At 42.3% G+C, this 16,758-nt stretch overlaps 1 protein-coding gene across 1 annotated transcript in view; it reads right to left on the minus strand.

Moving 5' to 3' along the window:
- Positions 1–16,758, minus strand: part of iglon5 (IgLON family member 5) — a 136,669-nt gene that overhangs the window by 30,705 nt on the left and 89,206 nt on the right. Inside the window, exon 2 of the mRNA XM_049584015.1 lies at positions 498–576. Coding sequence (XP_049439972.1) covers positions 498–576 — 79 coding nt within the window. The remainder of the gene's footprint in view (positions 1–497; positions 577–16,758) is intronic.

The raw sequence follows: 16,758 nt of genomic DNA on the forward strand, positions 1-16,758 counted from the left end.
TTTGTTCAGAGATCTGAAGAGGTGTAGGCTTTAAGGTGATGAAAGTAATGTTGACTTGGACTTTTTTTTTTGCACTGCTGAATGTACTGCCAAGACAGGTCACATCCACGCGAAGGGAAAAAAGCAAGTTGGCTGTTTTTCTGCTTGGTTGGGAGCTGAGGAAAGCTGTGATTTCTACTTTATCACTCACAGTTAGGCAGGTGGGGCTGGCAGCATAGGAGGTACACCCACCGAGCTGACCTGTGCATCATCATTGTTAGAGTGATTGCAGACAGACGGGATGACTCCAGTGACATCTGATGGGTAATATCTTTCAATCAGCTATAGGGTAGACAAAGCTGGAAAATATGGCTCACTGTGGGATGCCTAATTGAAGTTAGGTGACAGAGAATTGGCAATTAAATCAGCATGACAGGTGGGGGAGAAACACAGGTGGGAGGGAACACAAACATGTTTTTCATGTAATTAGTAGGTGCAGGTGTAGGATCAAGAGTTACCTCAAAGTGACGCTTTCTCCTTCCAACACTGTAATGTTGTCCGGCAGGTGTCCGAATTCTCCTCCGTGCACGCTGGACGCTGCCAAGAAAAATGAGAGAAGAGACCAATGAGCATCCAATAATGGCACCAGACGCTCCGCTGGTGTTCATCAATCTCAGGTCAGGTGCTCAAAAATCGACTACCTCACCAAATCAGGCCGGGCGGGGACACGCTCTGCATCCGGCTTACTTATTTCTGAAGGGAAAGTAATAAATATACTAAACAAAAGAGTCACAACGTCTGCACTGACCCCCGTACTTGAATAATGATTTGGTTTTACCCTGCATTCTGGTGGGATGCGCGTTCATTGAACAGCACTGATAATGAGCCAGGGGAAGAGGATTCACGCGGAGCTGCCGGAGCGTGAAATGAAGGGACAGCAACGGTAACAGAAGGGATGCTCATCCTGCCTACCAATACACACACACACACACACACACACACACACACACACTCGGAGAACAGAGGCACATGCTTACAAAAGCACAAACACACAAGAACAGACACATACTGAGAACCATTAGTTGAAGAGGAAATACGAACTTGGCATGTGTGAGATGTGTTTCAGACGCTCAGGTGAGAAAAACACTTTAGAACAGTTTGAAGTCCTTTTTGTGAACTTGCTTGGACTGCAAACAAAGATAACCAAAGACCTTATATGCTGGCAGTGATATTGCCTACTGAGGCAGGCCGCTCCCCGGTAAGGCACCTGGCTCTGTCCATCTAAACTCTGCCAAATAGCAGCATGACACCAGCTACCTCAGCTTGTGTCTTCCCCCCATCTCTGACAATCTCTTTCTCCCTCTGCCTGCAAAATGACCTCAATATCTCCAGTAGGCTTTTGCTGTGGTCTAGCCTTGAGGTTTAATAAATGGTGACTTTATGAAACGAAGCCGATGCAGTGAGGAGCTTAGAAGCACCTCAAGGTTTTTTAAATAGCTGCACAAAGTCAAAGACATGTTAAGCATGCCGATTGAGAATCCGCTCAGAGATGAGGCCCAAGATGACGGCACTGCAGCACTAAACAGACAGGAAATATGGGTTTTAAATTAAAGGAGGGTCTTGAGGAATCACGGTTTGATTACAAAGAATAATGAGAGAGGCTTCAGAATCATAATGCACATCATGGATTGCTCATCAAAAGGTTTTCAAACTGCATAGCAAAAAGTCCTGAGTAGTGCTACACTACTAGTGCTAGTGAGTAGTACTACACTAAATAATAATTCATCATCTCTTAAATAAAGACTAATTATGCCTGCTCTCTTTTCTGCATGTTTGTGAATGTGGTGTGCTTTGGCATATCTGTGTAAATATGCCATAGTAAATATAGGCTACATTCATGCTTGTGTATTCATATATTCATGTGTGCATGATTATGTGTGTGCACCAGTGCATGTTGCTCATGGTTGCATGTAAGCAGTTACAGTATCTGGCCGTCTGTTGCTCATTTGTGTGAATGTGTATGTTTGTTTGCTGACATACCGGTGGAGAACAAGAAAGGAGGACAAACTAATGACGCCTCAAAAGAAAACTGGCCCTGAAAATCTCCCGCTAAAAGCTGTAATCGCATTAATGGGTGCTGCTGCTGCCGCCGCTGCTGCTGTGCTATCTAGGCTGGCCAAGGATCCCAGAACTGGCTCCATCTCTCTCTCTCTCTCTCTCTCTCTCAAAGCCTTGAGGGAGGGGCGCAGAACATTAGCCATTGTGTCCAGTGTTCAGCAACTGTCACAAGCTTTCATTTATCTGTGGTTTTTACTACAGAGTAATGTTGCATTGCATTGCTGTGCTCATGCTTCCTGTCTTAGACTCAGACAGTCCTCAGCTCAAGCCCTCAGCTGTTCCCTTTCAAGTGCTCTGTACTCTACACACTAGACTTTATTTAGGTTAATTCAATTCAGTTCCAAGGCTTGGGGCTCAGAGACGGGTGTGACATGCTGTCACAAATACACACTACCCCACATACGCAATTACAGACACACACGAAGAGAAAAGACGCTCTCGATCACATAATGTAACCAGTGGGACACACACACGACGCACACATTTTGATTGAATGAATGATGAATGCGTACACCGAATGCTCCAAACAACATTGCGAAGGTTACAAACCAGCGGGGAGCAATTCCCATTTCCCTACTCAATTCCCATTTTCACAGCTCGATTGGCACCTCACATTCTAAAACCTGTATCAACCTGCCTCCACTCCCAGACGCTGCACAACATGATAACCAGGTCAACACACTTCCTCTCACACTCTGCATCACAGGACCATTCACACATACACACACATGCTAGTTTTAAGCACACATACACAAACACACTCTTCGATGAGCCAAACAAGCAGTGTTGACCGTTTGAGTTTGTTGTGACAACAATCCCAGCAAAGATTTACTTCACATTCCTCCTGGAAAATACAAATGTGACATCATCTAGATACAGCAAGTTGAAATACACACAGGGATACACTATGTCAAGCATCCCCTCTTCCCGATTCGCACACACACACCCACTACTGTGTAACCCTTTCTGACCTCTGTCCCTCTGAATGCTCAGTGTACAGTGAAGTGTTGCTTTGACCTTGGTGCAGGTTAAAGTGCTCACTAAAATGAAAATGATGCGTAAGTCGACAGCCTGTCTAGAACAAACCAGACCAGCATGTATTTCACAGGTGGGAGACCACTTCTATCCTGAGACAAAAACTGGTGTTCAACCTCCTTTTTTTCTCCACTTTTCTTGCAAAGCATTGTGTGTGAAGCAATCTATATCTATATATATATATATATATATATATATATATATATATATATATATATATATATATATATATATACACACACACACACACACACACACACACACACACATATATATATATATATATATATATATATATATATATATATGTATATATATATATATATATATAGTGTGTGTGTGTGTGTGTGACAGCTGGACTTTTTTGTTTTGACATCGATATAATAATGAAAATCTAAAGCAGACCACAGCGCATACAACCAAAGCTCTCAGGAATGTAGACTGGCTTTACGCCTGGAACTGGCTGCGGATTACAGTTAATGTTGATGACAATAAACAGAAACAGTCATGAAAACATACAAAAAGAAACTGGAAAGAAAATCCCTTATGGTTTTATAATTAGTGTGGCTCCACTCTCACATTTCAAAACTCTTGATACTACTGTGTTGAACTCCTTTGGCCAATCAAATAGCGAGCATCACTGATGCAGAAAGAAGACAAGATGGAGGAGCTGGTAATGTTAGTGTCTGAATACCTGTAGTTAGGGCGCTCGCAACTTATAAGGACAATGAGAAGAAAAACTGGGCCTGTTAATAACATTTCAACCAAATTTTGGGGCAGACCCAGGACACAGTGGAGGGATTACATATCTCGTCTGGCTTGGGAACGCCTTGGGTCTCCCAGGGCTTGGCCTGCTGCCCTCGCAACCTGGCCCCAGATAAGTGGATGAAAATGAATGGATGGATGGATGGACGGATGGTAAACTGTCCAAATATTTGGTCATTTCAGTGATTTCCGTTGTCTTGCTTCTGCATTTATCAGTGGTCTGCCAGTTCTCACCTAAGCACCTGCCTGTCATCACAGCTGTGGACCTTATCAGCAGCAGCTGCTTTTAAAAACACTTAACTTTTTGGGGGAACGCTCGCAGATGACTGTCAGGGCGGTTACTGTGCGGCGGTGTGATAGCAACTTATGTGTCAGCCTTGTAATAGTCTGGCAACCTGTCCAAGGTGTAACCAGCCTCTGATGACTGATGGATATGTTGTCAGCAGGGGTCACGTTAACCGGATATTCTCGGTCATTGACCGTTTTTTTACAACAATGACCGGAAAATCTGAAGGCCGTCCGTCATTTTGACTGGTTGCAATTACCACCCCTGCCCACTTGGCGGCAGAGTGCACAGTCAGTGGTTTAAGTGGCTGCCGTTTTCATACTGCAGAGAAAAAGTCATTCATCTGCTTCAAGGCTATTCAAGAGAAGGCTGAGACACGGGGTCAAACATGGGGGGATTGCACATGTGCAGTAACATCTGGTCTGCACTTATTCACTGTCACCCTCCAGAATCGCAGCTCAAGTTACACTGCGCATGTGCAATCCCTCCATGTTTGATGCCGTGTCTCAGCCTTCTCTTGAATAGCCTTGATCTGCTTCATGTAGCGTTGTTGACATAACGCTACATATTTCAATCGTTTTTTATAACGTAATAAGTTAATGACAATTTGTCATTGAATGTCCATGTATTGAGCATGTTGGATAAACACTGAATGAATAGGGCATATTGTTCTTCTGACCATTTTATTTATGTAGTTATGTCTGTAGGCTCGGTGACACAAAATTAAAATTGCAACAAAGTGATTAGGGTATTGAAAAATGTGTTCGGTTATGCACTGTTGTGTTATTTTAAATTATAAACACAGTATTTTCTCCTCATTTTCCTCAGTGCGAGCTGTTATTTTATTTTGAAAATTGGTCGGATTCTCTCGTCTTTTCTGTGTCCGACTTCCTGTTTGGTACGACTCTATCCAGCTTGACAGAAGCGCTTGCGGCACGGGTGTGTAGATGTCTGTTCTTTTCGTTCATGTCCTTATTAATGCACACTTAATAACTTGCTTGTTGGATTTATTAAAAACGAACAAATGAAAACTAAATGTCTTTGAATATCTTTATTATCATTTAAAAATTAAAATTAAAATGGCCGGTAAAAATAGGTTATGACCAGATTTTTATGACCCTGTCGGTCAAAATGACCGGCGACGAAAAAGTCTAGCACAACTTCTGGTCGTCAGTTTAGGATACTGGACAAATTCTGACCTGATGATAGTGCTAGTTGAAAATCAGGGGATATCTAATTCAAAACCACAAATATCAACGTCATGCTGTTGTAAGATAAAAAGTGAAAGGATCGCCAAAGTCATTAAGCCAAAATGTCAAGACAATATAAGGTATTTTAGTCTGGACCAAACTGGTGGACTGACTCTTTCTTCACGGAACCATTTCTCTTTTATGTTGATGAAAAGGTGTTACTGTTTGACAATGGCCACTTTTATGGTGAAAAAATCAATAATGAACATCTGATGCATTACTTAATCTGATACAGTTGTTTCCAGTTTCCACGCTAGATAAGATTCTGAGTGCAGAAAATGTGTGTCAGGAATATTGCACATTGAAATTCTGTTGTTAAAATTGGCCAAAGCAATCAAATCAAATAAAACACTATAATGGTTATTGCTTTCGACAGATAAAGGAATATAAAGTGTGCATCTGCAGCATCTCATTAATGGGAGAGTGGGAGTGTTGGTCGTAAACATCATCTGGCTGAATGACAGCATGTCTCAAACCCTTTGATGTAATCATCGTGATTTATCCCTTTCAGGCAATAAATTCAAATGTTGCCGGCCAAACACAACGGACATGATCAAACAGAACAATAATGAGTCCAGAGTGCAACCAGCAGTGTGCTTTTGCATGACCAAAACAGAAGCGTCAGACATCACTTTCAATTCCTGGGCTACTTTTGGCTTTATTGATCCCTATCTCAAATTCTGCTTTTTCTCCGCTCCCTCCTGGGGCTCAGCATGCAGGCTGATGAACTGCACACACCAGGAGGATTCAGGAGTCTCGCCCATTGATACTCTAGAAATGAGGGTGTGCTTGCCAACAGGGAAGCTTAAACCACCGACTACCCTGCAGACTCTAAATGCGGAAACACAAAAACAATGTGAATTCCAAAGGAAAGCTCTTTGTCTTTCTTGCTTTAGTACAATACTTTACTAAGACAAAAATGGTTTTGTCTATGAGAGAGAAAAATCCAGAGCCTATATAAAAACACAACTGAGCTGAGAAATGATAAATAACCACATAGAACTGTGCTGGTGGTGAACACTGCAGTGGCCCCTGGTGTTGGTGTGGACACGGGCATATTAAATTTCTCTGCTCACTGTTGTTTACAGCAGATACAGTCTGTAATGGTTACTGGTATCTCGTGTCCTTGCTATGACCTGCTGTTTTGGCACACAAAAGGAACTCCCATTTCCATACCATACATGCACACACACAGACACACACACACACTTTAATTCTGTCAAAATGACCCCTGTCGAGCCTTTGTCTGCACACAGCATTGAGCCTCGGGTCTAGATTTGTCTGACATTTTTAAGAGAATAAAATTTTATGGACATGCCTGAGGGATTACACACAGGAAAACACTGGGCGAGCAGACCATTAATTCACCTATACGGGAGGTCTTTGTCAATCAGTTCAGCTGTTTCAGTGTACGCCCTGCACACCCTGTTTTTCTCATCTGTGGAAAACATTTTAGCCATTGCTGGCCAAAAGATAGACATTCATATAATTCCCCCCACTTGTGGTCCAGTGTTTGTGTCTCTGTGCTCTCCTGCATTGTGTGTTTTGCAGCGTTGCAAGGCTGCTTGCTCAGTACCCATGAGACATCTATTATGTGATTTGTATTCTCTTGACTTTTACATGCGCCTGTTTGTAATTGCACTTGCTACTGGCAGACACTTATGAGTAGAGCTCTATTGAGCTGTACAACTTTAGCCTGCGTAGTCCTTGCAAGGCTGTCTTTGTACTGTTCATCTATTTCGCGTTGCCCTTGACGATCAAATAAACACAGAAAGGAGGCAAAGCTACTTCTGAAAGCATGATTGGCGTCAAGACGGATAACAGCGGAGGCTATAATGAAACCCATAACAATAATCCGTTTTAACGGAGGCTGCCGTGGTTTTGAAATTGAAAGGAGAAGGAGAGAGGCATTACACAAGGTTGGAAGGGAGAGGTGAAAATAGATAGCCAGGGTAAGGTGAGGTCCTTAAAAGAAGAAAGTCATTGAGAACGAGGGAAAGCTGTTGTAGAATGTAGAATTACAGGATGTTGTGCAGCAGAGGCAACAGCAGGCATAGTTATACAGTGGTAGTGGCGGTAGTTTTAGGTGATAATAGCAGTATTGGCATTTATAGTCGCAGAAAGAGAAGGAGCGATGAAGTGGAGGGAAAAGTGCGAGAACACAGTCAGTAACGCTGGGGCAGAGAGCAAAGCAACGGAAAGACACACCCGCATAATTAACACCGGCATGCTGCAGCCAATTAAATATTTACAGAGGCACTTCCCTCCGACACCTTGATGATGAAGAGAGGCAGCCCAAGGATTATCAGATGCCGGGAGCCTAAGGCAGGAGACAAGGGGTTGGGGGTGGAGGATTAAACATTAACCGGCACAGATATCCCTTCTCTTCCTCGTCTGATCCCATTAACTCTGGACGGCCCAAATCCAACCTCATGTCCACCTCTCTGAAGCCCCTTCCTGCCCTCCTCCTCCTCCTTCCCCTCTTCTCCTTCACTCCACTACTCATTCCACTCCCTATCGATGAAATCCCAGACTCCCCTCCTGGCTCCTTCCACCCTCAGCACCACCTGTCAGGGACAGAGCAATGGGAGAGCAGGGAGAGAGTGATGGGCAAGGAGTGAGAAACCACCTGGATGCCACGCTCAAACAGCACAACAAGATGGATATGCAGGGCACAATTTCTGGTGGAGCAAAATGGATGTCAGCAGGATTCCACTTGACAGGAAATCTAAGAAATGTCAGAAGTCACGGTGAATGAATTGTTTTGAATCTGCCTGGTAAAGTCATTTTTCCCCCTCACAGACCAAAGATGGGTTTTTTTTCCCCTGTCGGAGGAATGTGGTGGAATGACTAAAATGAGTGTCTACGTGATCTGTTGTTTGTTTCCACATTAACAAGTTCTGTCGGCTGTTGGTGAATGTCGGGCTGTCGGGGAACGTCTGTTGCACTAGTTTTGCGGTGTTTCCCGCCAGCCCATTCTGAACTTGTCCAATACCCCTGCTTCGCGATTTCAGTGCCAGACACCGATGCAAAAAACGGCACCTTTTGCAGATGGGTCCAGCAAACCCTGGACTTCCACCCAGGAGCCCGCTGTTTCCTTCATGTGTGAACGGTGAGCCAAAGCATGATGTTTTTTTCCAAACTCAACCATGTGCTTTTGTTGCACGAGAAAATAACTGGAAAAACAAAGTGTATGAATCTAACAAGTACCAACTGTGCATTTCCTTTCTAAAGTTTATTTGAAGATACACTGCATGTAACAGGCGTAAATTGACACGCTGTGCCACATTGACAACAGACGCAGGACGAGTGTGTCATATTTGGATGTTAAAGTCCACTGACACAGGGGCAACATTTGAAAAGATGGGATGAGAACATGTTGCCACAAGTCGTCCCTCATAACCTTTTTTTTTTAGACGATTCAGCTTGTTGAATCGGCATCGCAGACAGCAGAGCCTGTCGTGGAGTAAAATCGCTCTGATTTGCAAATCAGCTCAGTGCACGAGAAGAGAAACAGAAGTGAGGAAAACAAATGGCTAAAGTCAAGAGGACATGAGAATGAAACACACTTAGCTGGTCAGCAGAAACAGTTCTTAATTGCTTGTGTTATTGTTGCTAGCCCACAGTTAATATCCTTTGTTCTTTAAACACTGGGTTGTGTTGTTAATGTGTGAACTGGCTAACTAGTGTCTTGAATCTGTCCTGTTGTTCTCCTGTTGTTTTTCTGGTTTCCCTGTTTGAATGACAAATACACACCACCTCCACCTGCTGCTATGGAAAGTTATTTCCTCTTACACAGGTGCAGAATGCACATGCTAACTGTGGTGTGTTCATGTGCAACTTCTTGGCTGAGACACAGGCGACATGAAGCGACACAACAGTCAGCCTTATTGCCACTAGTTCTTTGATATTGGTTTGGTGTGTCTGCGCCTGAAGGCATCAGGAGGATCAGTTGGACATTTGCTGCTCGTCATTCAAGGTCGTATATTTAGTTGGCCTTACTGGCCCCCATATTCCAACCATCCTAACACACATGTAACTGCTCACACAGCTTGGGCTCAGAGGCGAGCCAAAACCATCAACATTTACAGAAAAGCAGGGCATCACCCTCGGGTGTCTGACTTGGCCTTACCAAAGATGTGACATCTGCCCCCTTTTTTTTTTATTGTACACATGCTGCATCCACAATTCTGTCTCTGGTCGCTGTGCCCATCCCTCCCTCCCATCCAGCATCTCCTCCACTCCCTCCCTCCCACCCACTAATCCCTCTTCACACATCAATCAATAGAGCACTGCAGAGTGCACAGAGCCATACAGTACTCAATGCAGCAGTTGTACAACTTCAATGGGCAGCCACAGATCTTTACCATTGAATCAAGCGTGGCCAGGGAGAAAAGCCGAGCGTGCTAAAACCAGGGACGAGCCCCACTCCGCTTTCTTTTACCCCCCATTTTCCTTGGACTGACGCCTAAACCCCTTAGCTCTCTTGAAATCAATACAGTAGTTAAACTGTTACTTCCTTTCCCAGTGAGGACACACACACACACACACACACACACACACACACACACACACACACACACACACACACACACACACACACACGCCCGCCTTACACAAGGCCCTGTAGACTCCCCTAAATACACCCTGTGCACTGGTAATTTGACAGATTTGTGGGCAAGTGCTGTCACTGTTTTATAAGAGAAGCTTTAAATACTGATTCACCCCAAGTAGCTCTAGCACCCTGTGACAATAACATACTTTACAAGCAACAAAAAGGAACTGAATACAAATATGTAACTTAACAGCAGCATGGTGCCTTCTATGACACTCTGTAAGTCTGAGTTGTGAATTCACAAATTCTAGTGTTATATTATAGTAAAAACACACAGTAAAGGTATAATGGATGACTAGGCTGAAATATCTGCAAAAAAATTGTGTCTCATAGACAGGGTCGGTAGTTATAGGACCACATACAAAACCTGCTTTCTGCACGTCAAATAAATTCAAAACTCCAAATTTAAAGTGTTTATTTTTCAACCTGGACCCTATTTCCCATGTTTTTGTGTTTAAATGACTAATGGGAACAATTATCTTTTTTAAATTGCTACAGTATTGAGTGAGAGCAGCAAACAGACCCCAAAGCAAACACTCCTCTAAAAGTGCTTGTTTTTGTCACCGACAGGCTCACATTGTTGCCATAAATGCCTGACAAATTATTGAAAGTATTCCTATAGAGACAGACCTTTTTGATAAAGACTGTGATCCTTCTCTTTAACCTCAAACAACTCTCATATCACTGTTGTTAAACCCACCAGACGCCATTTAAATAAACAGTAATTTTACAAAACACACGTCAATCAAAGAAGCGGAAACAAAATAAAACACACAGACACCATCTTGGTTTGTCTTTTCATTCTTTTAATTATCACAATCATCAACTCTGGTTTGGTTGAAATAAAACCCTGAATTCACACAGTTTGATGTGAAAGTATGCTGGCTCTATATAGGCTGAAATTACTGTTTATTTAAATGGACTCTGGTGGGTTTGGCAATGGCTATTTTGGGGCTGTTTCTGGTTAAACAAAAAGGATCAAATGCTTTAATCAAACATTGTTAGATTGTTCAGCCATTGGTTAAAAAAATAAATAAAAAAATGTTGTGAGCCTCCAAGGACTTGTAGTTCTTAAGGTTGCAAATTCTTGCATGATAACATTACAGCACACTGTCAAGACATAGGCTTATGGCACTGAGTAATGTTTGTGCTGCTATACTATAGTGTTAATGGCTGTAGAGACAGATATTGAGATAAGTTTCTTTAATTGTAATAAATGTAATAGTGTCACTTTCCCAGCATGTGCAGGGGAAAAGATGTTGCCCCATAACTATGACTAAACACTGACTGCAACTATTGTCAGTGTATTCTTGTCTATTTGACTGGACATTATGATAACAAATATATTATATTAAAACTACTTCTTGAGGCTTCTTGATGTTTACATTCAAAATGATGTTTACATGCAGTGTCTCTTCCCAAATGCATTTTGTATCCTTGAGGTCTAACAAGCGTGTTGATTTAATTTCCCTCCTCAGAGAACATTTGCAAAGACATTTTTTTTCTAATGTTTTGAAACCTGCATTGTTTACATCTGTGTCTGCATGGTAGCAATTTTCTCCTTCCCTGCCTTTTCTGGTGCATTTCTTGTTGCCATTCCAGCACTGACTGTTTAATAGTATTAAATCGTTGGCAGGGGTGTGCACTGGGCTCATGTGCGCATGGACTAGAAAACCACAAGATACTAACACAACGGGGACCTGCTCTTCAAAGCTCTGCTCCATATCACGAGTAGTGGTCAAAAACTCCACAGGATACCACTAATGGGAATATATTTATGTGATCTATATCTATAATAACATATGGGAGTATGCAAAATCCAACCGCACATCACTTAAAGAGGTATTTCACTGCTGGAGGGATGGTCTTTTCAGAAAATTAGGCCCTCTATGCAGTAGAAAGATGCAAATACTTTTGAAATGTTATATATATATATAAAAATGTTATATAAATATTGAACGGGCCTGCTGCCCATGGGTCCCAGAGTGTCAGGGGCCCCACTGGCCTTCTGCTGCGATGTCACTCAAAGATACAGTGACCAGAGAGAGACTAAAAATGACCAGAAAAAGATGCATAACGACTACAGAAAGATACAAAACAACAACACCAACAACAAAAGGCAAAGCCAGCAAGTCTGTGTTTGTTGCTCCTATGTAAAGGAGATGGGGTCTTTTGCATACCTGTGCTTAAGGGCCATTTCTCTCATAATCTATACAAGGCTGTGGCATTTGCTTTTGCTCAAAAGGAAGACAACTTATCTCAAAAAATTATAATAGTATCACATCATTCAATAAAGTGACGCTAGATAAGATTAGAGCAGACTGGGTAGAAGAACTTGGAATAAATATCTCCAATGCAACCTGGGATGATGCTTTATATAGAGTAAATGGACCAACCTCATGTGCTCGCCTTGGCTTAATTCAGTTCAAGGTGCTCCATCGAATCCATTATAGTAGAGCCAGACTCTCTAGGATCTTTTCTAATGTCAGTGAAACATGTGAACGTTGTCATATAGCTAAGGCTGATCTGGCCCATATGTTCTGGTCCTGTAATAAAATGTATAATTTTTGGATTACGATATTTAAAACTTTATCTGAAGCTTTTAGCAGAGATATCCAACCTAGTGCTGAAATGGCTATATTTGGAGTCCCAGGGGAAGGTTCATCAATGACAAATAAAATTAAAAACGTGCTTGCTTTTTCAACTCTCCTTGCCCGGAGAAGAATCCTGTTGGAGTGGAAATCAGCACATCCACCTAAATCCTCCTCCTGGAAGAAAGACCTGATTTTATTTCTAAAGTTGGAAAAGATAAAATGTTGCATTAGAGGGTCAACCCAAAAATTCTATGAAACATGGGCCCCTCCACTATCTTATTTTGAGAAACTTGAAGTCCTCCCACAAGACTGAAAATTAAGAAGGCATAATTCCATATCCACTTTTTCTCATTTTTATTATTTATTTATTTTATTTTATTATTATTATCATTATTATTGCTTTTATTTATGTATTATTATTTTAATCTTGTATATTTTCATACCTGTAACCTCTTCCGTATATCATTGGAGGTGTGCCTTTCACTCACCGAATTTATTTTTAATATTTAATTTATTTTTCGTGTTGGCAGCATGGTGGGGATGGGTGGGGGGGAAGAAAATAAGAAAAATGATGTTGAATATCTGTGATGAATGTTCATTTCTTCAAATAAAAACATGCTAAAAAAAAAAGGAAGACAACTTACTACTGCCATAATGCACATGTGCCTCAAAGGCCCAATAAACACTCCCAGTGGCGCCTGTGAGTTTCCAGGAACTGCCCATTGGTCCGACAGCCCATTGGTCCGACATCCCATTGTTCCGACCATATTAAACCCATTGTTCCGAAGTCCATTCCGAAATCATCATGATGCCCTGTGGTTAAGGTCTGGTTAGGTTTAGGCCCAAAAATCACTTGGTTAGGGTCAGGAAAAGATCATGGGTTAAAATGAAAAAGAAAGTGACAAACACATAAGCCGTGAGCCTGCTCCGCCTCAAGCCTTTCCCAGCTGAGCTGGTCGTGGTGCACCATCAAGGTAGAAATACGCCCTCCGGGAGCCGTTCAACACCACGGACCGTCGGACTAATGGGATGTCAGACCAATGGGCTGTCGGACCAATGACATGGACCCGAGTTTCCAGTTGAGAACAATCTTGTATTACAGTTAAATGCTAAGCCAAAATACAATTCAGAAAACATTTTAGGCAAGAAATAGGCAATGCAGTAACAGAATCTTGGCTATCAGCACTGCTTAGTTTTACTTTGCTTTGATCTCAGGTTTTTCAGCCTCTGTTTTTACAATACAGTAAACTTTATAGTGCCCACCTCCTGTTCATAAAATTCTTGTAATACAGTATAAAGCGGGATTTATACTTGTGCGTCGAATCAACTCTGTAACTACGGCGTAGGCTCTGAGTCCATGTAGAGTCTACGCTGTGCCCTACACAGTAGCTGGACGTGCACCTCCCCAGAAATGTAACTAAGTGTGGTGGCGACGCAGACTTCTTGTCTATTTTTGTAAGATGAAACCATTTCCCCCAGTGGAAACAATGCTTTTATTTACTTTAATTTCACAGATAAGAAACAATAAATTGTAAAGACAATAAAGCCTCAAAAAAATAGCATTTTAAGTCTTGTGTGTGATTTATCCTTCAGGGATTTATCCTTTGCGATTAATCCTGGCTTCATATGACTAAGGGAAAAGTCCTGATAGCTGCTAGGCTAACTTATACAATGTAAAATGCCGCAGGCTTGTGCTAAAAACGTTAGCAGTTTGGTTTGTGGGGAAAATGTGTCCATGTGTCCAAATGTTTTGTCTGTGAATGCTACAAGTTATAGTGAAGCCGATTTGTGTACTTGTGTTTGAAATTGTTGCTAATTGGGGTGTGTTTGAATCAACTAAACTTTGCAGCACTTCACAGAAACCCCAACACTGACTAGTGTTTTGGAGGTGTAACTGCAGAGTGACACAAAAACACCACCGCACAAGTATAAATGCTCACAACAGCGTAGGCCATATGTTTAGGCTCTACATAGAGCTGACACACAAGTATAAATCTGGCTTAACAGTGGACTAAAATATGTTTCTGGAAACATTTTAGGCAGGGAATAGACAATAAAGTAACAGAATCTTTTCATATTTGATAAGCACTGTCTAGTTTTACCATTTGATCTGGGTTCAGTCTGACTTTGAGAGGGAGGGAGAGAGAGAGAGAGAGAGAGAGAGAGAGAGAGAGGGATGACCCTTTCTCTCAGTCCGCCTCTATACTCTTTATGTCTTAATATGGAAATACAATCTGTAGTTCAGGCAACAGCGAACACATCATCCATCTGATTTGAGTTAAGAGATGAGCAGGGAGATCTGGGCGCTGGTAAGATGGAGTGAAGTTTACCACAGTTCATTGACACATACTACCCACATTGTTATGATACAAAGCTGGTGGAAAATCTGCAAAGTATCCCTATCAGTGTCTGATCTGACATGCTGGCCAACATCATTTGTCAGCACCTTGGAAAACTGTGAGGAATTGCAGTTGCACAAATAGAACAGTTTTGTGGCATTTGCTGAAAAATCATGATTCTGCCATTTTTCTTGGGAGGACCGGCCTTATACTATAATGTCAAAATAAATAAATAAATAATAAAACCGTGTAATAAAACTGTGAATATGTTCTGGTGTTCCACATTTTTTAATTTTTATAGGAGCTCTTTCAGATGCTGTGAGACTGAGCAAACATTTGCAGCCATGCGGTTAAGCTTCCAGCACAGTGGCAAGGCTTACCCTATAGTTTACACTTGAGCCTCTAAGAGGGTACAATAAAAACAGCAATTACCGGGCGATAGTGACAGGAGACAAAGGAGCGTAATAGCATGGGAGCAGTTATTTTCGATAGGACCATTGGCTGTAAAGTGGAGTCAAAAAGAATGAGGCATCAAAAAGTCGGTTGAGTGTTGGGCAGTATGTGTGTGAAATGGATGACCAGGCAATACGAGCTGCCAATGGTCATTTATGACACACTTGAAAAGTAGGACTAATGGGAAAAAAACAGTTTGACGAGAGCTTGAGAATTACGGCCGCTGTTGTCAATCTGGACATTAACTCACAGTGAAAGAGCTGAAATCATGCATTTTCCATCAAAGACAAAAGATGATGTGCTGACGATGCATTCAGTGAATTTGGAACAAAATCTCGAGTCAGTGTGGGGCTGAATAAAAGATCTCATTTAGCTTTTGTTTAGATTTTTTTTTTCTTGCATGCGCAGTCCTTTACGGCACCACCACTGACTTAGCTTATTAATTCCCCCCTCCCACCATTCATTTCATACTGATAATAACATTTCTGTGGAAATATGCAAAATATGTAATATACTCAAACAGAGTAATAAGACCAGTTAATTGTGATGACTGAATGGAGGGCAATTAGCCGCTGTCTGAAGCCGCCATGGTAATGAGCAATCTAAAATAAGTCATTCTTTGTCTGTGCCTTTTGCAAACAGCAAAACAAAAGGGAAGAACATTTTGGCTACAGGGGAGCAGCAACATTTTCACATCAGCACACTCAATCTCAATGAATGCACAAATAACTGAGTGCTCTGCTGGAATGTGGCTGTTTGAAGAGCACCTGGGTTGCATCTAAGCATGTGTGCGTCCATGTGTGTATATTTCCTGGCGTGTGTGTTTGAGTGAGCATTTTTGAAGCGTGCGTAGGTCCATCTCAGGACACGTGTGTTCGTTTATGTGTGCGGGTGGGCTGATGTGTTGTTCAGGGCCACTGGGCAGCTCGTCCAGGGGTCTCACTACCAAACCACGGAGGGGGTGGTAAGGGAGTGAGGATAAAAGGATGAGATCCCAGCAGGGAGGGAAGGACGGAGGCGCAGGGTGGAGGGAAAGGGTGGAAAAGGGTTGGAGGCAGGAGGGGGGGTGAGGGCCAGAGCTTGGGAGTAAGGTGCTGTCAGGATAATTCACAGCAGCAGTACTTGCTGCGAAGAACAAAACAGAATTACCTGAGGGAACAGAAATCAGCTAACACCTGCTTAGGAGGGAGCTCCTGAGGGACGGAATGGGAGAAGGAGGAAAAAAGGAGGGAGGCATGGTGCAGTGCACTAAGACGCTGGCAAGTACAGATGAAGTAAGCATCAGTGTGTAAGTGTGTGTGTGTGTGTGTGTGTCAGAGAAAGA

Source organism: Epinephelus fuscoguttatus, linkage group LG8, assembly GCF_011397635.1.
Source record: "Epinephelus fuscoguttatus linkage group LG8, E.fuscoguttatus.final_Chr_v1".
Taxonomy (NCBI): Eukaryota; Metazoa; Chordata; class Actinopteri; order Perciformes; family Serranidae; genus Epinephelus; species Epinephelus fuscoguttatus.